Source organism: Cariama cristata, unplaced genomic scaffold (assembly GCF_000690535.1).
Source record: "Cariama cristata isolate BGI_N322 unplaced genomic scaffold, ASM69053v1 scaffold31620, whole genome shotgun sequence".
Lineage (NCBI taxonomy): Eukaryota > Metazoa > Chordata > Aves > Cariamiformes > Cariamidae > Cariama > Cariama cristata.
This window is the reverse complement of record NW_009593493.1, coordinates 8,962-28,475: the sequence shown is the minus strand read 5'-3', so window position 1 is coordinate 28,475 and position 19,514 is coordinate 8,962. Positions and strand designations below refer to the sequence as shown.

General features: G+C 34.9%; 1 protein-coding gene across 1 annotated transcript; it reads left to right on the top strand.

The window, feature by feature from the left end:
- Nucleotides 1-558: 558 nt before the first annotated feature.
- ATP1B3 (ATPase, Na+/K+ transporting, beta 3 polypeptide) lies at nucleotides 559-18,076 on the top strand (the record flags this gene model as incomplete). Its single annotated transcript, XM_009694637.1, has 6 exons — nucleotides 559-687; nucleotides 5,173-5,280; nucleotides 6,859-7,046; nucleotides 7,789-7,839; nucleotides 13,646-13,732; nucleotides 16,990-18,076. Coding segments are annotated over 6 exons (734 nt in total), but the record flags the coding sequence as incomplete, so codon positions are not given.
- Between the last annotated feature and the right edge of the window lie 1,438 nt (nucleotides 18,077-19,514).

Below are 19,514 nucleotides of genomic sequence, written 5' to 3'. Positions count from 1 at the left end.
ACGTATGTGTGAATGGATGCTCTGTGTGGAGTTCTCTCAAATATCAACTATGTTATTAAAGAACCAATCGCTTCCTACCTGTTCTGGATCTGGTGTAATAATTTTATCTTTTCACTCAGTTCTTTTGTCATCCCTATGACCCCTTCCTTTCCAGATACCAAAGTGTAACTCCTTTAAGTGAAACTATTTTTTTTTCCTAATGAACTGCTTAGTCATCTTTGCCAGCTTTCCTATGTAGCCCAAAGAGTGTTTTTTAATGCCTTAATGTCTTAATCTTTAATGTCTTAAAAATAGAGATGCCAAAATGCCCTCTAAATTTTAAGAGACACAGAGTATGAAGAAAATGTTTTTGCATGCATTATTCTGCACTGTGCAATACATATGTATGCTAGAGGCATATTGATTTAGAACTACAATAAGGAGTGGCAAGGGATGGGGTGGGGGGGGGTGGGCAGAACCAGAACCAAACATTGTACTGCTTATTTCCCATTTCGATTTTCAAAATAGGTGGTGGAATTAGTTGAAACAAAAATAGTAATTTTAGCTTTTTCTTTACAGGTTTGATCTTACTATTCTATCTGGTATTTTACGGCTTCCTAGCAGCACTCTTCACATTCACAATGTGGGTTATGCTTCAGACACTGAGCAGTGATATACCAAAATATCGTGACCGGATTTCTAGTCCAGGTAACAGTGTGTTTATTTTTCCATAAACCTCTGTCTGGTTTAACAGCTACGTTTCATTTGAGAGTTTGTTTGAAGTGCCTATGTGAAACTGTGATTATTATTCAATTACTTACAGGTTTCAAAGGTAAAACTTGGTGTGAGTACATTTATAGCATAAATTCAGTCAGTAGCTTTTTGTGTGTATGTGCTAACTTTTGCTGTTTTTTTTCTCTAAGTTATTTTCAGTTGAAGTTTTCATGTATGTAGATCGCAATTTTACCTGCACACCCACACAACATGCTGTTGTAGAAGTGGGATTATCATTTAATCAAATTGCTTTAAAGATACTATGAACCAGTTCTCTTGGGTCAGATGGAAGGCCACCTGTGGTGAGCATTTGATGCTTTGAAGAAAGTACAGACAGGCTGTACTTTGGGGGTAGTTGCTCAAGAGCACATAAAGGACTATGATACGAAGGCATTTCCAGAGTTCTCATCATAGTATTAGATAGCTTTCAACCGACATGTAGGGGTCCACTGAAGAGAGAGGGTCCCATTTTATGATGAAGCTGAGTCCATGTAACATGTAGCTGCCACTAAAAATGGTGTCTTGCTTCCTGGAACTACTGCTTCCTTTGTGTACATGCCTATCCAGTCCCACTGTTGTCTGGTTCAAGGAGCTGTATGTGACAGAAAAAAACCCAAACCCTGCACAAATAAAAATTAATAATAAGGTAGTTGTCTTTTTGTCTTTTTTTTTTCCCCTTCCTTTTTTACTTTTTTTTTTTTTGAAGAGTGGTTTAAATATATCACAAACATCTGTCATCATAGGCTTTATTTTAGTGTATCTCCATATTGGAAAAAAATTAAGGATTTTCACTCTGCAAAAGCATCTTCTAAATCTTTCATACTTTAAATACACCAAAGAGATGTTTTCTAGTTACTGTTTCTGGCGAATGTGTAAGTATTTGAGTTGTATATGTAACTTAAATGATTGGGTGCACCTGAAAACTTTACCAGATACCTCAAGTTTTATAACTTGGCATACGGACCAAATTTATGTTTAAAACACGACAAAACTAAATAGATCTACAATATTAATATTTTGGTGGAAGTTAGACGACATTCTTTTTTAAAATACTTTTTCCTTTTTTTGAACATTGATAAATGTCTCTGGATTCTGAACACAATTTGTTTTGACGTAGTGTTCAGGCCTTCTCTAACAAGTGTCCCCTTCTCAAGGGTTTATTGAGAATTTGTGCTGTTTTTTCAAGCTAAGAATGGGCTACATGCTGGAAAGAATAGTTTAAAAAAATAAAAGGAAAGGAACAAAATAAAAAAGAAGGTGGCTTAGTTGACCATTTCTCCCCATTTCCTTTCTAGTAGTCAGAACCTTGGTAGTAGATGGAGCTGTGGGTAGCTGTGACGTAATACTGGACTTGTGACATCTTTTTCTCTTGTGCCTCTTGCAGTTCAGGGTATTCATTAATTTTCCTTTGTTTTGAAATAAGTCATAAGGGATATTTGTTTAAAAAAAGTATGTATGCCACAATAGTTTTTAATTTAAGAATTCCTGTAACATTCTGACTTAAATTTTTTTATTAACAATGTCTTTAATTACTCATACATAAAAGTTAATAAAATTGGTTATTTCTGTTTTAATGTTTCTCTTTAACTCTGTCATTTTTCACTTGCAGTGAAACATGTCATGTTCCTGGCTGTAAAGTTTTAAAGTATAAAAAAAATTCTACACACAAAACCTGGATGGCGTAGGTCAAACTCTTGTGTTAAACATACTCAGAAATCTCACAGTTGATTTATTTTATAATTGATACTTGACTTGCATTGTACACTGGGATATAATAGTATCAATCAAATCCAAATGATTTAAAACCCTTTTTTTTTTTAAGATCCCTCTTGGAATTGTAGAATAATGTAATCTCTGTTACAATCCTAGATGTGATCCTATGTTGAGGCTGCTAATTCTGTTCCTTTAGAGGAGCCCGAATCCTGCATCTCTCACAGTCTATGCATCAGTCCTTCAAGTAGCTTTTTCTGTAGAATTTATACCATAGTCTCTAGGCAGACTGTGATCCACTGGAATTGGAGCAGTCCTTTCCTCTTAGGATGTTTTTGAAGTTCCCCTGAAGCAATAAATCTCTTCAAATTATTGTTTCATTCATTGATGACGCAGTTACTTTGTCATATTCACTTTGAAAAACAGCATCTAAGTCCTTCATTTGCAGTATTATTCTATAGATAATAACAATCTCTTCTCCCCCAAACCCCCTTACTGTGTAAAACCCCTTCAGCAATTTTTCAGCCCTGTTACTCATTATCTTGTGTTTTGCTGAATCCCAGTTCAGTGTGGAGGCCAGAAGATGACTGTAATGGTGCAAAGTAATTTGCAGTCAAAAATGGTATTTGTAATTTTATATGGACTGGCAGTCAGGAAGGCGTTTAGTTGTGGCTTGCCTGGAAATAATTTAACTGCTGCTAATGCAGAAAGGAGAATTTGTGATTTATTGGAAATCCTACAACAAAGGTAGAGTAAAAAAACATTAAATTAGATCTGTTGGATTTTTTTAGAATCTAAAAGATGTTTTTCTATGATAAATTTCTAATATATATATATTTATTCGTTCCCAGTTTAAAGTATTTGTAATAATTTCTGCCTTTGGATGAGAAGCTTGGTCATTTCTGTAGATGAACCCTTAACAGACCTGGGTGGCTTAATTGCACTTTCTATATGCTTTCCAATAGCTTACTGTAATTGATTAACTACAGTAAGTAATGTATTAACAATCCAACATTAAGACAACTTATTTGACTTTATCTTCCCACTGTAGTCTTATCTTCTTAAATGTTTGTTTTGTATAAAGAAGGCCTGATTTTATTTTTATTTTTTAATTTGGGGAGATGAGTTTTCTTTTCTGCCTGAAACTTTATTCATTTGGGAATCTAGTTTTAATTGGGCTTGCCACAGGTTAGGAAACTATATGGCATCCTAAGCTAATACAATTAGTTACTGCTGTAGTTGCAGCTTCTTCCCTTATGCCAAATTTGATGTTGATCCAAACTATTTTAATATTCTAACTTAGAAGAAAACTAATCTGGTAAAAAATAGGTTGGGGTTTGGTTTGTTTTGTTTGTTTTCTTTTATGGAACTGCAATGTCAGTTCTCAGCTATACTTGAAGAGACAGATGCATGGACACTCATCTTTTGATCACAACTGCTGGGTTTTTATCCATTCTAATTATTTATATTAAATAAGAGTTACCTTAAGGTAGTGTGAGTAAAGCAATAATCATACACCCTTTTTGAACAGATTTAATCTCTTCTGCAATGTCTGGTGGTGTAGTGCTATTTCATTTGCTACTGAAGCTGTGATGAGTAATAGTAGCATTAGGTATCCATGTTAGTGACAACTCCTGATGGTACAGGGCTGTATGTATTAGCAAAGAGTGTGCCTTTTGCTTTCACCTGCTACAAAAAAAATCCCTAAGATTTAATCTGTACCTTTCTTTACCCATATCCTGGGCAGAAGAACAGTTCACCTCTATCAAGGGCCTGAACTCCATGTCAGTGTCTGCCTTTTTCACCCTTCAACACAAAGCTGGACTTCGGCATTTGGTAATCTGTGTCCCTGTTTCTCCTGCCAGTCCTGGCTCCCTGGTTGTAGATTGTTCCTGTTCCCGTACCCTCAGCCAGCGGCTGAATGAAGCCAGCCATAGGGCTCTGCTGCAGCAGGTGGGGGAATCCTGGCTGCTGCAGTGTCCGGTGCTGGCAGCCTGGGAGGCAGCTCAAGAGCGTTCCGAGTTACCACAGCCTGACTAAGGCGTACCCCTTTCAAGAGATACGCGTGCGGTGGTTTCATAAAGTTTCTTGTATTCTCCCTGAAACAGATAACATCTAAACTTTCTCCTTGAGGAGAAGGAGGAAAGGACTAACAACTAACTTGGCTTGTCTACCTTGATTGGGAAATCTTTCAAGCCGTCCTTAGGCATTATAAAGTTTTTAAAAATACTTTGTTTCTTGTGGGTTTCTGTGAGCGTAATACAATCATAGCTTCACTCTATGTTGCCTAAAGCTTTGAAGCATAGTGTTAACTGGAAGTTTTCTGGTTGTGGTTTTGGGTATTTTTTTCGATTATTTTTTAAGTTTAATTTGCTGAATATGGAAAGTGGGAAGTGAATCAGTAAAATTCTTTGATTGAAAGTGATGAAGTTGCTGATTTTGCTATCCCTAATCAGTTGGGTTTGGTTTATGAGTTGCAGTTATACATTGGATTGAATTTAAGTATTAATTCATGTAATGTTGATTTTGATAACTGGCTTCAAACACAAACTACCTTCTAGTACTGTGGAATCATAGAATATAGGGGTAACATTGATGTTTCTTTACAGATAGGTATTTTCCAATTTGTGGATATGATTTTTGAGTAAGTTAGAGTGGTGCAGGGAAGAGAAGTTTTTTAGTTCTTTACTTGTGCTTTTTCTTTTTAAGGACTTATGATTTCACCAAAGCCAGACACTGCATTGGAATTTTACTTTAACAAGAGTGATGCCCAGTCATATGCAGAATATGTTTCTACACTTAGAAAATTCCTTGAATGTAAGTAAGTTATTTACAACTGCCCAGGTAATTCAGGAGTCTTAATGTTGAGACCATTAGTTTCCTTTTTTGCTTGTAGTTACCAATTGCTAATGAAGACTGATGCAAGTTCAGGCTTACTCTAGAGACGTGTGTTATTAAAGTATGTGCTTTATAGAAAACAGTAAGTATCTGTATCTGTATCTGACAGGGAGCCTAAGCATGAGGAATAGTGGAATACATGATGGGGAGTTTTGGGTCCTTGTCCAGTGTTTTGGTGACATGGTTGTTTAAATACTACAAGATGTAGAAAGTACATATGCCAAAAGAATAGTGTGTAAAATTACATAGGTCATGTATTTGGAGGCAAAGTTTATCAGGACTTAGCTGATCAGTCATCATCTAAATGGCTTGGTAACTGAGCGAGAATCCTTAAGTCTTAAGAACTTGAGTGTTTGCCTGTTCAAAAAATGAGGCACACAAAGATTAAATTAATTGCAATTTATTCATTTTCACTCTAATACACAGTATTTACGGGCAGAAATATTAAAACATTGAATTTGGAACATGGAGAAAAGGTAACACAGGGCAAGCCTGAAGGATGTCAAAATCACTAGTTTAAGTCATACATTATTTATATATGTGCCTGTATGTATGCTTAATCTCGTTATACAGAAATCAATTTAAAATATTAGTCAGTTTAACCCCCGAAAAGTTGTAAATCAGAATTGAGGAGGTGCTGTAAAATTTCACCTGTGTGCATGAGTTGCTTTGTTAGCTACACAAGCTATACTTGAATCTATCTGAATTTGTAGTTTTGGTGCCTACCAGAAGCTTCTATGAGTAGGCTTTTGTTTCAGACCTCTGCCAAGTGTTCCTGGGAGGAATGCTACATTTCATGATTAATCTGTCTCTCCCGCAGTTCAGTAGGTTTTGGACTCTCGCATTGAGGGTGAACTTTCCCTTTTTCCATTTTACTTTGTTTATGCTTAGCTGGGGCCGGGGTGTAAGGGAGGGGAACAAAACCACAAAACATGTTAAATGTGAATAGATAAGTATTTGTGACAATGTGATCTGTGTACTTGTGAAACACAAGAAACTGAGAAACAATTTGGGATATTAGTATAACATCAGTTCTACTACTTGAAGTAAATGTAGATGCAATTTAATATTAGTCATTGAAATAATTGAAGTTTTTCTGTGTGTTTATAAAAGAAACATGTGCAAAGGGAAAACTGGTTTAGTTTCCAGGTAAAAACTTGATTGTTTATGTTTAAATACATTATTAGTTTAGAATACATAATTAGTTTATATACAGAAAATAATGAAGCTGTGATTATTGATACGATTCAAAAAGCAGGATAGTGTTATTTCTTTCGTAATACTATTTCTTTCATTCAAATACAGTGCCAGTTCTTGATAGGCTTTGAAAAATGTTTGTTAGGATGGATATAAGAGACATAGTGCTCTGAAAATAGTCCTTTGAGAAAACACCTAGACAAGTAACAACTATAAATTAGATGTTTATATAGCCTTCTGCAGATTTTGGCTACTTGTATGCTTTATACCGTTGGTTTACAAGCTATTTCTCTTTCATAGCATATGATGATTCAAAGCAATCCCAAAACATAAACTGTACGCCAGGAAGGATTTTTGATCAGAATGATGTTGCTGTTAAAAAGGCATGTCGATTTAACCTCTCTGAGCTTGGACAGTGCTCTGGGAAGGAAGATAAGACCTTTGGCTATTCTAAAGGAACTCCCTGTGTGCTTGTGAAAATGAACAGAGTAAGTGCCTACTTATTTTTTAATTCTTAGTGTAAGTGCTCCTGACTACCACTGTATGAAAAATGACTGTAGAAAAGGACTGAAATACATGTTCAGTTTGCTTCTGAAGATATTTGCATTTCTGGGATAGTGTAAATTACCGAAATGTCTAGCAATTGATGTGTTTTGGAGAGTAAAATGAAGTGAGCTTCTTGAGCATTCTAATACTTACAAGTCTTGGCTTTGATTACTTGCATCAAAATATCTGAAAACCTTGTTTGAAGGAGTACAGTGCGTTTTGTTTTTTCTTACTGTTCTATGTAATAGATTCTAAACCACTGTGCAGGTAAAGTGTGTTTTACTTCATGTCTGTTTTCTAGAAATGTAATTAGAATGTAATGCATTCTGTAACTCCTAAACTATGTAAGGTGATGAAAACCTTACTGAGTGAGTAAGTATTTGACTTTTCAGTGATGGTATACATTACTTTAATGGCCTAAACCAGTTAGCAGTTCATGTTACATGCTGAATGTGAAGTAAGAAAATAGTCCTTTCTGTGGCCGCTGTAACTATTTGAGCTTTAACTTAACAGTGCTTTAAATCTTAGTCCTAGTCTAAAATTGTGCTTCATATAAAAATGACCCTAGATAGATTGCTCCCTGTATGAACTCTGTCATATTAAGTGGGGGTAAAGTTCAAATTCAGTCTGTAAAACTGGAAAGGGGAAGAAAGTCAATAAATATTCTAACTTTCTCTCCTTTAGATAATTGGATTAAAACCTGAAGGAGAACCCCGTATACACTGTACATCTAAGGTCAGTTCTGAATGTAAGAAATAAGTATGTAGTTAATTTTCCTTGTGATTAGGATGAAAAGTGAAGTAATATACTGTGTCAGAACATTTATTTCACTCTCTTTCTTTCTTGTTAGACTTTGTACTTTTTTCTTGTTTTCTTCCTACTGTATGTCTAGTTTAGTTTTAGTATCTTTAATTTCTTCAGTGTACTTATAAAAATATTCTTTTGTTGTTGTTTTTCTTTCATCTTTAGATGTATTTGAACTACCTAACTTGCTTCAGAGTTGAGGAAAATGCATACATGTTATTTGTGGTCATATTTATTTATTCATTTATTGTGAGTTGTGTTTTGTTTTCCCATTTCATAACTTGTATTTTTATTTTTTCTCCATGCTGCAAGTGCACCTTAGACAATTTTATAAATGATGGGTAAGACACAGTGTGGAAACTAATGTAACTGTTCAAGTAAAAGTTGCCTTCAAATCAAATATAAACTACTTATAATGCTAATCTATGCATATTTGTTGTGTACCAATGGATTTATGCAGAATGTTTTATGGCAACTATAATAATTACTTTGACTTCTGCATATTTTTCTTAGCCTGCTTGGGGAGCAGCGAAAGCCTTGGTAAGTTAGTAGCTTAAGCAAGGGATGGAGTCGTGGCTTTTAGCTTGAGGTGACTGATAAAAATGTAGGCTGGGAAATTTCAGCAATTAATGAGACAAATACAGCAAGTGTTCCTGTTTTCATCCTAGGTACCTGTGGTAGGCATAAATTTTAATATTTGATTTTTGTGGAGTCTTTGAAAATTTTGATCTCCCCGTGACAGTCTGTTGCAAGTAAAGGTGATTCCTTCTTTTATTTGAGGCTGGTTTCTTTGTGTCTGTTATTAAAAAATGTTGTTCTGTTGAAGGAATTATTTGTTTCTTTAGAATAAAGCAATTAAGTTCCTTCTACTTTTACTAGTATTCTTTCTTCTTTGGCTTCTCTACTTTATAATTTTTTGTAATGTGGTATCCTAAACTGGACAGAAGTTTGCCTCTAGCTGAGGTATCATTAATGACAAAATTTTTCCCTCTTTCATCACATTTAAAGTAATAATGTCTCTTGAGGTAAATTTGCCATTTGCAATACATTGAGTCTTTATTTTAATCGTATTACTATTCAGATTTTTCTTTTAGTTATTTCCCAGTCTGTATTTGTAGATGTGATTTCTTGAATTTCAGAGCTATGAATTTCATATTGCTATTTTTGGCCCCCCCTCTGTAATTTTTCATGATCATTTTAATAGGATCAAGTTCTCTGAAGTGTTTTGAACTACTTATGGCTTGGTGCCATTAATGAATGAACTTTCTTTTACATCTCACAAATCCTTGTTGAAAACACTGAATAGGGTCCAGAACAATCATCTTCATTTCCACCCAGAATGCCTTGTGATGTGTTGAGAACTAATGTTCGTGTGACTTATAAAATACTGATGGTAATCCTATTTTATGATGATTGTATTTCTTCAGCTTTCTTATATGGATGCTCTATGAAACAGTGGTAAAAGCTATACTAAGCAAACCACAGACAATGCTTTTTCTTATCCTCTTAGCTGATTTCACTAGCAAAAGAATAAGTTTGATAACAACTTGGTTGATCATGGTGGGGGTTTTTTGCTATTTCTTTTACCTTTTGAGGTACAAATAAATTGTATATTATGGTATGTATTTTCTTACATCCTCTTTCTTTAAGTATGGAGTACTGCTTTTTACCATGTCTAGTTAGAACTTCTCTGATCTACACAAATGTGGTGTTTTTAAATTTTAAGATTATTAATCTTAATAGTTCTTTAATGACTTCCAGGGGAAATACTTGTCAGGCTTTGCCACTTTTAATGCTTCTATTTTGTTTTTAATTAGCCTATTCTCACCCTAGCTCATTATTTACCTGCTTAGGAAGGCTTAAGTATTGGTTACAATTCATCCTTCTCTGTAGACAACAAAGAAGCAGCATCAACAACTTTAATTTTCTCCTTTTGTCAATGCTTCATTTTTACAGAACGTCTGCTTCTTTCTGCTACGCCCCTTGCTTATTGAAACTCTTAGTTAAACTTAAAGGATTACACTGTTATTTACATCAGCTTATGAGGCCTTGTTTCCAATTCCATTTTTATTTCTTTGACTCTTTAGGATATGAGTGCTGTATAATAGTCTTTTCCTCTTCTGTAGTGGATAAGATGAATGGTTACCTGGAAATAATTTCTTGTGGCTCTTCTGGATCTTGTTGATGCAAGGATGTGAATTGTGACCCTCTTGTGTGCACACTGGAAAGGTGGAGAAGGATAGCCAGTAGGCTTTTGTGCATTTTGCAGACGAATTTATAATTCATCTTGCATTGCATCTGCCACTGTACTTGAACCTTCCCTAAATGCTGGCTCATAACAGAAATTGAAGTATAGTGGTCATTTGTACTTCTCTATTGCCTCTCTTGTTCAGGGCGTTTACCTAATCTTTAAGTAACAGATGTGTTCTGTTGCAGTGTTTTGGGTCTGGTTTTTTTTTTCCTTCTCTCTTGCTGTCAGCAAATGGGGATTAAAAGAATTCAGGGTGTACTGCAAAGTTTAATCCATGTGACACGCATTTCTGAAAATAAACCCTGTGCTGGATATTAGCTTCCTAGAATATATAAGCATATTTGTGCAGTTCAGAGCACAAATGCAACTTACTAGTAATTTTAAATTTTACATCAGAACTCTTTAACATCTAAGTAACAAAGATGGGTTTTGCTTAAAAGGTGATTTAATTGAGCAGAGAGGAAATCCTGCTATCATGTTATCTTCATTATAGAGCAGACTTTTTTTTTAATGTGTAGATTTGCTGTTTACCAATTTTACTTTCCCCTTCATCTGTCTTCTTAAATATTTCTTGGTTTTTGTAGTTACAGAGTTTTACATATATTGAGAGCAATTTGGAATAGTGTCTGCCTGGACTTAATACACTCTGACTTTTACGTGGAGATTTTTGGTTTTTTAATGAAGAGGAAAAGTCTGTCAAATACAAAATAAGGTTAAGAGCTTCTGTCTGTGCATCCTGTCCATCCTTGTCACCTGAAACGTCATTTAAGTTTTTCACTTTGAAATTTGTGTTCTTCAGGCATTCTCCTGTGAGGCAATTCTTTCTTCTCCCTGCACTTTTCCTATGGGATTTTTTAAAATAGAAAAATTTTGGATCAATCTGTGGTTTCAAAGTCAGCATACTTGATAGTCGGGGATGCTTCCCCCTCTGCCCCCACATAGTGGTAACTGTCATCACTGTAATTTCTGTAGATTAGGAAAGTGAGTGTTTGCAGCGTCAGACACTAATTACAGCAGGTTCTTACTGCTGCACCCTGGAGGAACTGAGCTGCTGTAGTCTTGAGGTTCTCCACAGAGAGAAAGAAGCCAAAAAAGGATTGTGTTTCCAAGAAGTTTGAAGATTAGCATTTTAGGTCTTTAGTTTGGGGCTGGAGGTGTGCAGTTTCATGTGCACTGGAACATCTTGCAGCCGTATTCTTTCAAGTTAAAACTACCTTTACTGAAAACTGGTAGATTTGATGCATGGCTTTTTTTTTTTTTTTCACTACAGAAAGGAAAAAATAGCCTTAATTTCAAAATGTATATATTTCTGCTGTTTAGTGACTGTCTTGACTTTGTATTAGGTATCGCTTTCTGGTTTACAAGAATGAAGAATGGCTGTATGAATGACACTACATGCCTTGCTATTGTCAACATACTCAGCATCTGAGTTACCGTGCTTTTTGTGACTGAAATCTCAGGTGTTTTACAGTTTCTGCTAATGGATACTGCTCTTTATCTTGTGCAATGATAGCATTTCTTCTTCTCAAATGATTACAGACCAGTCCTGCCCAAGTTGTTTCCTTGGGTCTTTGTACATTATTTTAACACCTGCAAAATTATTCTTTCTAAGACACAGTCTTAATAAAGACCCAGTAAGTGAGGTGGAAGTCTATCTGTCCAGCTAAGTGGTCTGATTTTTAGATTTGCTGTCTGCCTGCCAATCTTTGTGAAAATTGTAAATGGTAAGCACAAAAAGTGATGCTCACTAATGGACTGATTCTTGAAGCTCTTCGGCAAATGCAGCTTGTTTAGGTATTGGAGTTTTTTTTTTTTTTAAATGGTGTAGGGATATTCATTAGGATTAATTAATTATTTAAGAAAACTCCAAACCCCACAGCAGTTGCATGAAGACAGTTGCATGTCGCAGAACCTCTCTGCTATTGCATTGATAGCCTAATGTGTATGTATTTATGACTGCATGCATGCCTTGTGTTTAGCTACTCCAGAAAGCTCTGCTCCTATTTATCTTTCTTACGTTACTCTGTGTGCTGATTTTTTCAACCATTATTTCAGAAATGTATTGGAAAAATAAGTATTTTCAGCTGCATGAGCTTTAAATAAAATAAAGAATAATGGTGAAAAGCAACACATTTCTACTTAGTTATTATATTTGCTAGCTCAAGGTCCAAAATACTTAATAAACATATACTGAAGAATTGCAATAATTCAGGCTGCAAAGGAACAAGAATGTGGCCATATCCTAAACAACATATTGTATGCTCTTTTGAGGAGGTGAAGAGAAGGTATTCTTGAGCTGTGGTTTATTCTTTACTATTTTTTGATCTTTGTGTTCCTCTTTTGCTTAGTTCTATTAACTGCAGTTGTCTTCTGAACTTTGTGGTGTATCTTTTTAAAATTGCAGCTGTCATATATGGCAGGGTAGAAAAAACAATGACAGTTGCACTTTGAACTTGTGAATTACACTGAACAAGCAGTGATGTTCTGAAGGTACATTTAGCATTCTGGGGGAGGAGTTTTAGTGACATTTCCCTTTATCATGGTAATAATGTTTAGCTTATGGTAGAAAGTCACATTAGATGTGGGCATTTCCTAGTGGTTTGAACTTGGTGGTAGTCTGACATCCTGCCAGGGTACACAGTCCTGAGGAATACAGGGAGATGTGTCTGTGTATCGCTGTACTGATAGCCTGTGTCTGGGAGAGCTCAATCATATATACATATTTTGCGTACCTTACAGATTGGGCGACTCCTTAGTCAGAAATTAGGCAGCAACTTTGTAGGTAGCTGCTTCTTACTACAAGATTTGGGATTATAGGGGAAAGTCTAGCGATAAGACATGCTTATGTATATTGTTCCTCTAAGGTGGGGATGACACATGGAAACACTAGTAATACCACCATTTTAAACTTGGATTTCCTTTTAAGTAGCTTGTATTCCAAGGCTAGTTGAACAAGTGTTACAAATAGTACACTATTGCAGGGAAGGGGCTATAGTTCTTTGTGAAGGGTTGTAGCGTTCCAAATTTGAGAGACTTAAAAACCTGGCTTTAAACAGAAATTCATCTTTAACTGTAACTTAAAGATGGATGTGCTCTTGCTTCATCAAAATATACAGGTGTGCTTTTGGATACTTGGGATTTTTTCTTATATATGGGGTTTTTTTAGTTGTTGTTAAATTATTCATTGCCATGAATATCCTCTTCCCCTCTCCCCTTTTCTTTGACTGATAAGGGAAACATGAAAGCAAGCTGTCTTGACTTGATTACTAATTTAAATACTACTGTTAATAATCCTTACTGTAGCAGATGTGTGCAGCATGTAACTTGTTTGTCAAAAATACTTCTGGTTTGGAAGTTATTCTGAGAGTTTGTAGCTCCCTTTTTTAGGGATCTTGCTCTTTATTATTGGGTTATAATTCTAATTTTGTATTCATTTTTATGCAAGCAGATGTTAACTTTTAATTTTGTTGCTATCTCCAATCACAGGAAGAAGGCATGGTTGAGATAAATTATTTTCCTCCTGATGGCTTGATTGACTTAATGTACTTTCCATACTATGGGAAAAGCTTGCACGTAAGTAAGCCTTAATGATGGTCTTCATTTTGTAAATGTTTTGTTTCTGTTTACATTTACAATTACTAGTACCAGATTGATTGTGAAGTTTGAACTTTGTAATGAGGTACTCATAAGAAATATTGCATGTGCAGAAGTTTCACAGTGCTTGATGAGATTAGAGATATGCTTTAGCAGACCTAAGGAAATAAACTGGGCATTGTCCTAATGAAGAAGAGGCTGTATACTAGCAGTATTAAGGGCATCTGCTGCTTTTTGGTCACTGATGTCTCTTGGAATCTTTTTGAATGCAGGGAAAGGCAGGAAAAGTAAACTGGTTCTTCAGATTACAATATGGTTTCAAATAATCCTTGGGGTTTATGTATAGGATATTAAGTTTATAATTCATTATGGTATTGTTGATTATATTTGTTTGTGGATCTGTGGTCATGTTTTCTATTTGGTCTGTTTTATGAAGACGCACTTCAAGGTAGCAGATAGATGTATGTTTGTTTGTTTGTAAATTTTCTTCTCTTTGTTTTTCTTTACTTGCTCCATCTATCCTTACTGTGTTCTGACATAAATTCTATTTATCTAATTGAAGAACACTTATGTTTTAAAAAACCCCAAAGCTGACTACTTTATGGACACAGAATATGTGCAGTTAAAACTCCAATTTCTTTTCAAACATGAATTTAGTTATTTTTTTTCTTTCCTTCCATCAGCTTGTGATAACTACATACAGAAAATCTGTACCTTTTATCAAATATAAAATTATATTGCCTCTTATTGACCAAGTTCTTTGGTCTAATAGACATCTTCACTCTTCACCACTGAAGATAAAAGTACTTTACAAACAACCACTGTGGTATACCATGGATCGAATAGATTTATGTTTAAAATTTCCCCAGAGTGATTTTATACTATATTATTCCTTTATGAGTTATTTTGCCATTGTGCTCTATACTTATTCACAGCAATTCACATAACCCTTTTTTATCCTTGCATGGCTTTTATTAATGAGTAAGGAGTTTGTTTTTCTTCAACATTTGCTTTCCTTTTACTTAGGGGTAGTTCTGTTTTCCATTTTGTTGCCAGACTTTTTGAATTGGTAAACCATGCATTTCCTTAGACATATAAGATTAGAGAAAGACTGACAACCTGTGCTTCCAACAGGCAGAGTCAGTACGTTTTTAGAGAGCATGGCTTCCCTAAGAAACACAAACTCCAGCGTCAGTAGACCTTGAGATGTCAGGAGGTAGTTTTTACCAAAGATGGGATGAAGAACTTTTCTGACAAAACTCCTGTCTTGCTGCTATACTGATGGAAGAGGAAAGATTATGAGAGAGAGTAATGAAGTCAGGCAAAACTGAATTGCTTGACTTAGATGATTAAGAAAAAGCGTTACCTTTTTTTAAATTAATTTTAATTTTTAGTTTTTGTTTCAATGTCCTTTCATGTTGACTTTATCATTTGGGATAGGGGCTATGGTTTGAGGGATTCTTGCTTATGTGGGGCTCAATTCTCATAATACTAGTATATTGTGAAAAAGAAGAGGCAGTAAGAATACTTGTGAGAGATTGAAGTATTTGACTAAGTCTCAAAAGACTGGATTGATTTCTTGGCTATACAACAGAATTTTTATATTATACCAGTGTGGAATTGTTGAATTACTTTATTCTGTAAAGGAGTTAAGAGGATTCAACTAATGTTCCTGCTTTTGTGCTAAGGCAGAGGCCATAAAAGTACTAATATCTACAGTTTCGTGGTCCAGAATGCTTTTTTTTTATTTTCCTTTTGCTGCTCAGCACAATGAGCCCAACTCCCTGACCTTAGGGAATGTTACCTTTTTTAGATGATCTGTAGTGCTAAATGAGGATGCTGATTCTCTTCCCTCTTCGTCCAAAATTTTATATTGAATAAAAGTCTGTTCTGGTATCATCTGTCTCCAAAACATAATGGAAATTTATGTACCTATTTGAAGAATCTCGGCAATGAGAAGACCCCTCTGAAGAAACACAGGAATTTTATTTCTGATTTTTTAGAAAACTTCGGTACCTCAAGTGTGGCATCATGCTTACAATCGGAGAATTTTGAGGGTGCCTTGCCGAGCTGCATTTCCCTCTCCCAGTTTGAAGTTTGTAGGAGCACAGGAAAATTTCTGATCTAATAAAATCACCATCCAAGGAAAGCAGTTATTTCAATCCACTTCACATTAAAGGTTTTAGCATATCAGCTTCTATGCCATCATTCTTTGTAAATGAGACTTTGAGTATTCTCTAGTGCTTTTTTTTGGTATAGCAGTAGAGAAGATAGCCTAAAAATAACAGAAATGTGTTAAGGAGTCTCTTAAGTTAATGAGGGAAAAAAAATCTAATGCAAAATTTTGTTCTATTAAAATTTAAGGCTTATACTTGTATAATACTGTAGTGTCATATTTAGTCCACTGGCTTATATGAATTTTTACCAAGAAAAAAAATAATTTTGCTTAATCAGCACTCAGCAGTATTGACCTAAAATATAAACAAATTAGGGAAATACTTTATGAATATTGGATGAAATGCTGCTTTAACAGTGTATAATAAATAAGCTCTTCTTTAATTCATAAGCACTTTACAAGAGAATTCAATTTGTCTTAATTGAATTGGACTTGAGAAATAATATTGGGTTGACAAAAAAAAAAATTAATTCTGGCTTTGTTCTTTAATTTTAATTTTTGTTATAGAGAATGGAGTCAAGAATTGTAATTGTTCCACCAAATATGATTGACCAGGATACTGTCAGAATGTTCAAGGAAAGGTTTCTGTGTAAAGCTGTCAAACAGATAATACATTTTAGAATGGATTGTTGCTCAACAAGTAAATGGGATAGGGTAGAAGGGAAGCTAGTTTACTAGTATTTGTTGAATCATACTTTTGGCAAAAAACACTTAAAACCATGCTAGAAAAGTTACGTTCTACAGCAGATTCAAAAAAACCCACAAACACGAAATCCAAAACAAACAGAAGAGCCAATGGAATGGATAGGAGGAAAACTATCATTTCAAGATACTGTCTGTTATTCAAATGATGTTGAATGTATTGGTTAAGAAATAGTATGAAGAATGTATACCTGACTATCTAACTTGGAAAAAAAAGCCTTACCTGTGTCAGATTGGGCTTTGAAAAGTTGGGTTCTTACTTAGCTTTTTTCTTAACTGTTCTAATGGATTAAATGTTAATTTTAATGCTGATTTACTCTGGTATCTCAAATATTTTCCCCATCTTTCTGTTTACTAGGCTCACTATTTGCAGCCTCTAGTGGCTGTTCAACTAGCAATTAACTCCAACAGTACCAAAGAAGAAATAGCAATTGAGTGTAAGATCCTGGGCTCACCTAATTTAAAAAATGAAGATGAACGTGACAAGTTTCTGGGACGAATTGCCTTCAAAGTTCAGATGACTGAATAGCTGGAGTAAAAATTCTCCATAAAGTAAACATTGTGTTGTCTGTTTTGTATCAGCTGGACATGCCATTCTAGGATATGAGACCACCTTGGAGAATGTTAAGGTGGTTTATGGCATTCAGGGTAGCATAACAATATGCTTCCAAATTGTATGTTTAAGATCCCTCAAAATAAATGCCTGTCCTGCTTCTGCCTGCCCCATTGGAACAGTGTACAGACTATAGTTATACCATAGGGACCTGTAAATAGCTGTTTTCAAACACATAATAATGGTGACCTTTGTCCTGTTCTAAAATGTGGTTTTAATCCCCCAAATGAGTGTCTCAAGCTTAATGTGCTGTGCTATGTAAATATTGTATTGATTTAACACTGGTTTAACTGTCATATCTCAATGCTGACACAGTTATAGGGATAAATAATAAATGGTACCTGATTGACATAGTGATTTTTTTTGTAAGAGTAAACACCTCCAACGTAAATTGTGTGTATGGGAGTGGGTGGGTGGGTGGATGGCTGTGTGGAGATGCCTTAAATTGCAGACTAGGTGGCATGGGAGAATTGAAGTGGATTTTAAGAGTTGGTATGGAGTTCTGAAAGTGAGTGCTCAACTAGTACTTTCCTGTGCTTGTCACTGTGCAAGTATTGTGTACATGTAATACTTGGTATAGAGTTTGGTATTCTAGCTGAGGAATTGAATCTTTCTTCGTGTTGTTAATTGCTTGCGATATGTGGAGCACAAATAAACTCTATACAATATTTTAAAACTTTATAGTTCAGAAATACCAATATGCAACAATTTAAATTGTTTAGGGTCCCAGTAACAGTTGTACAACAGAGCTGCTTAAAAGAAATGGCCTCACTATTGTGGGAATAGGCTTTCATTTTCCACTTAAAAAATTTCCTGAAGAACCTCTGTTTAAAAAAAAAGAAAAGGATTGTCTTGATTAAACATTCCTGTTTAATTTATATATTGTTTCGTTGCATCATTTTCACATGCTTCACGTCTTCGTCTGCTCTTTTATCTTGGATTTTCTGTGCATTTCCTCATCATCCATTTAGAAAATTGGCGTCATCAGCTGCTTTATAGAAATACCCTGTTGACTTGGAGTGGATTACTTGCAGTTTAACTTAAATATTTTAATTAGTCCAGTTGCTAAAATGACTACAAATAGGCTAGTTTATTTGCGACTGCTCCTCACATTAAACCAAGTTGACCCATTTATATTGGGGTATAACTTCTGCAGTTGTGCTGACGTGGGATTTATATTACTCTTCCCCAGGGTTTTTGTTTGTTTTCGTCTTGTTTTTTTGAGCACATGGTCCACATTCTGATGTCTTCTCAACATTGACAACCACAGCAAATCAGCTTTTGTGTAAATACCTGTATGTTTTGCTACTTAGGCCTAACTTTGTTACTTAACATGCTTTTATGCCTAATTCTTATAGTGGTCTTTTAATATTTATTTTAAACAAATTAAATGAATGATTACTAAAATTCAAGATTCAGTTTTAATGCCCTGCTTTAAAAATGTTTGAGGCCAGTCTAAGCCACATTAGTGCAAAACTTTTGTAACATCTGTGCAAGCTTACACTGGTGCACAGTTGGAGGAGGCTGCTCTTAATGGGTCTTGAACAGTGTCTTGAACCTCATTAAAAATAGATTTATACTGATCTGATACCATTCAGCATGCTTTTTTGTTGTTGACAAAAGAAAAATTGTTGTTCCTACAATATGCAATGGGTACTTTTGTAATAATAGCATGCATTAATACTGAATAAGAATGTCCTTTCAAAATATTCCATTACTAATGTTTTAAATCATGCACTTTTAGAGCTGGGATACCTGGGTTCTTGAACGTATGACTAATTGCTTCTCTGTATATTAATACTGCCTGAAAGTATTTTAATAGTCGTGAGGGAACTTAAAGTGTAGATGTTGCATATGAAAATGAAAAGGACTATCTTCGTGTAAAAAAATTTTCACATTTGTGTTCTCTTAGGAATGGTAAGAAGTTCTGGAGAAACGTTCGGTTTTCAAATGAGCTGATTTTTGCAACAATTTCTCTTTCGACTTATCTATATAGACAAAGCATGAAATGGCAACACTTCACCAGCACTTTTCAGACAGGTAGAACTCAATAAACTCCTATTCTCCCTAGATTTTGTAGAAGTGTTTTGTTTTGTTTTGTTTTGTTTTAAATTTAATCGCATAAGGATTATCAGCCTGGGGGAAGGGGAAGAAAGAAAAAGCGTTTGAAAGCGTTCAGCTATCAAAATTAGCAGGTCAAATATATGTAGGCAATGAGTCTAGTGTTAAATTGAATTATTTCTTCATTTTTATTTCTCTGTCTTAAGAAT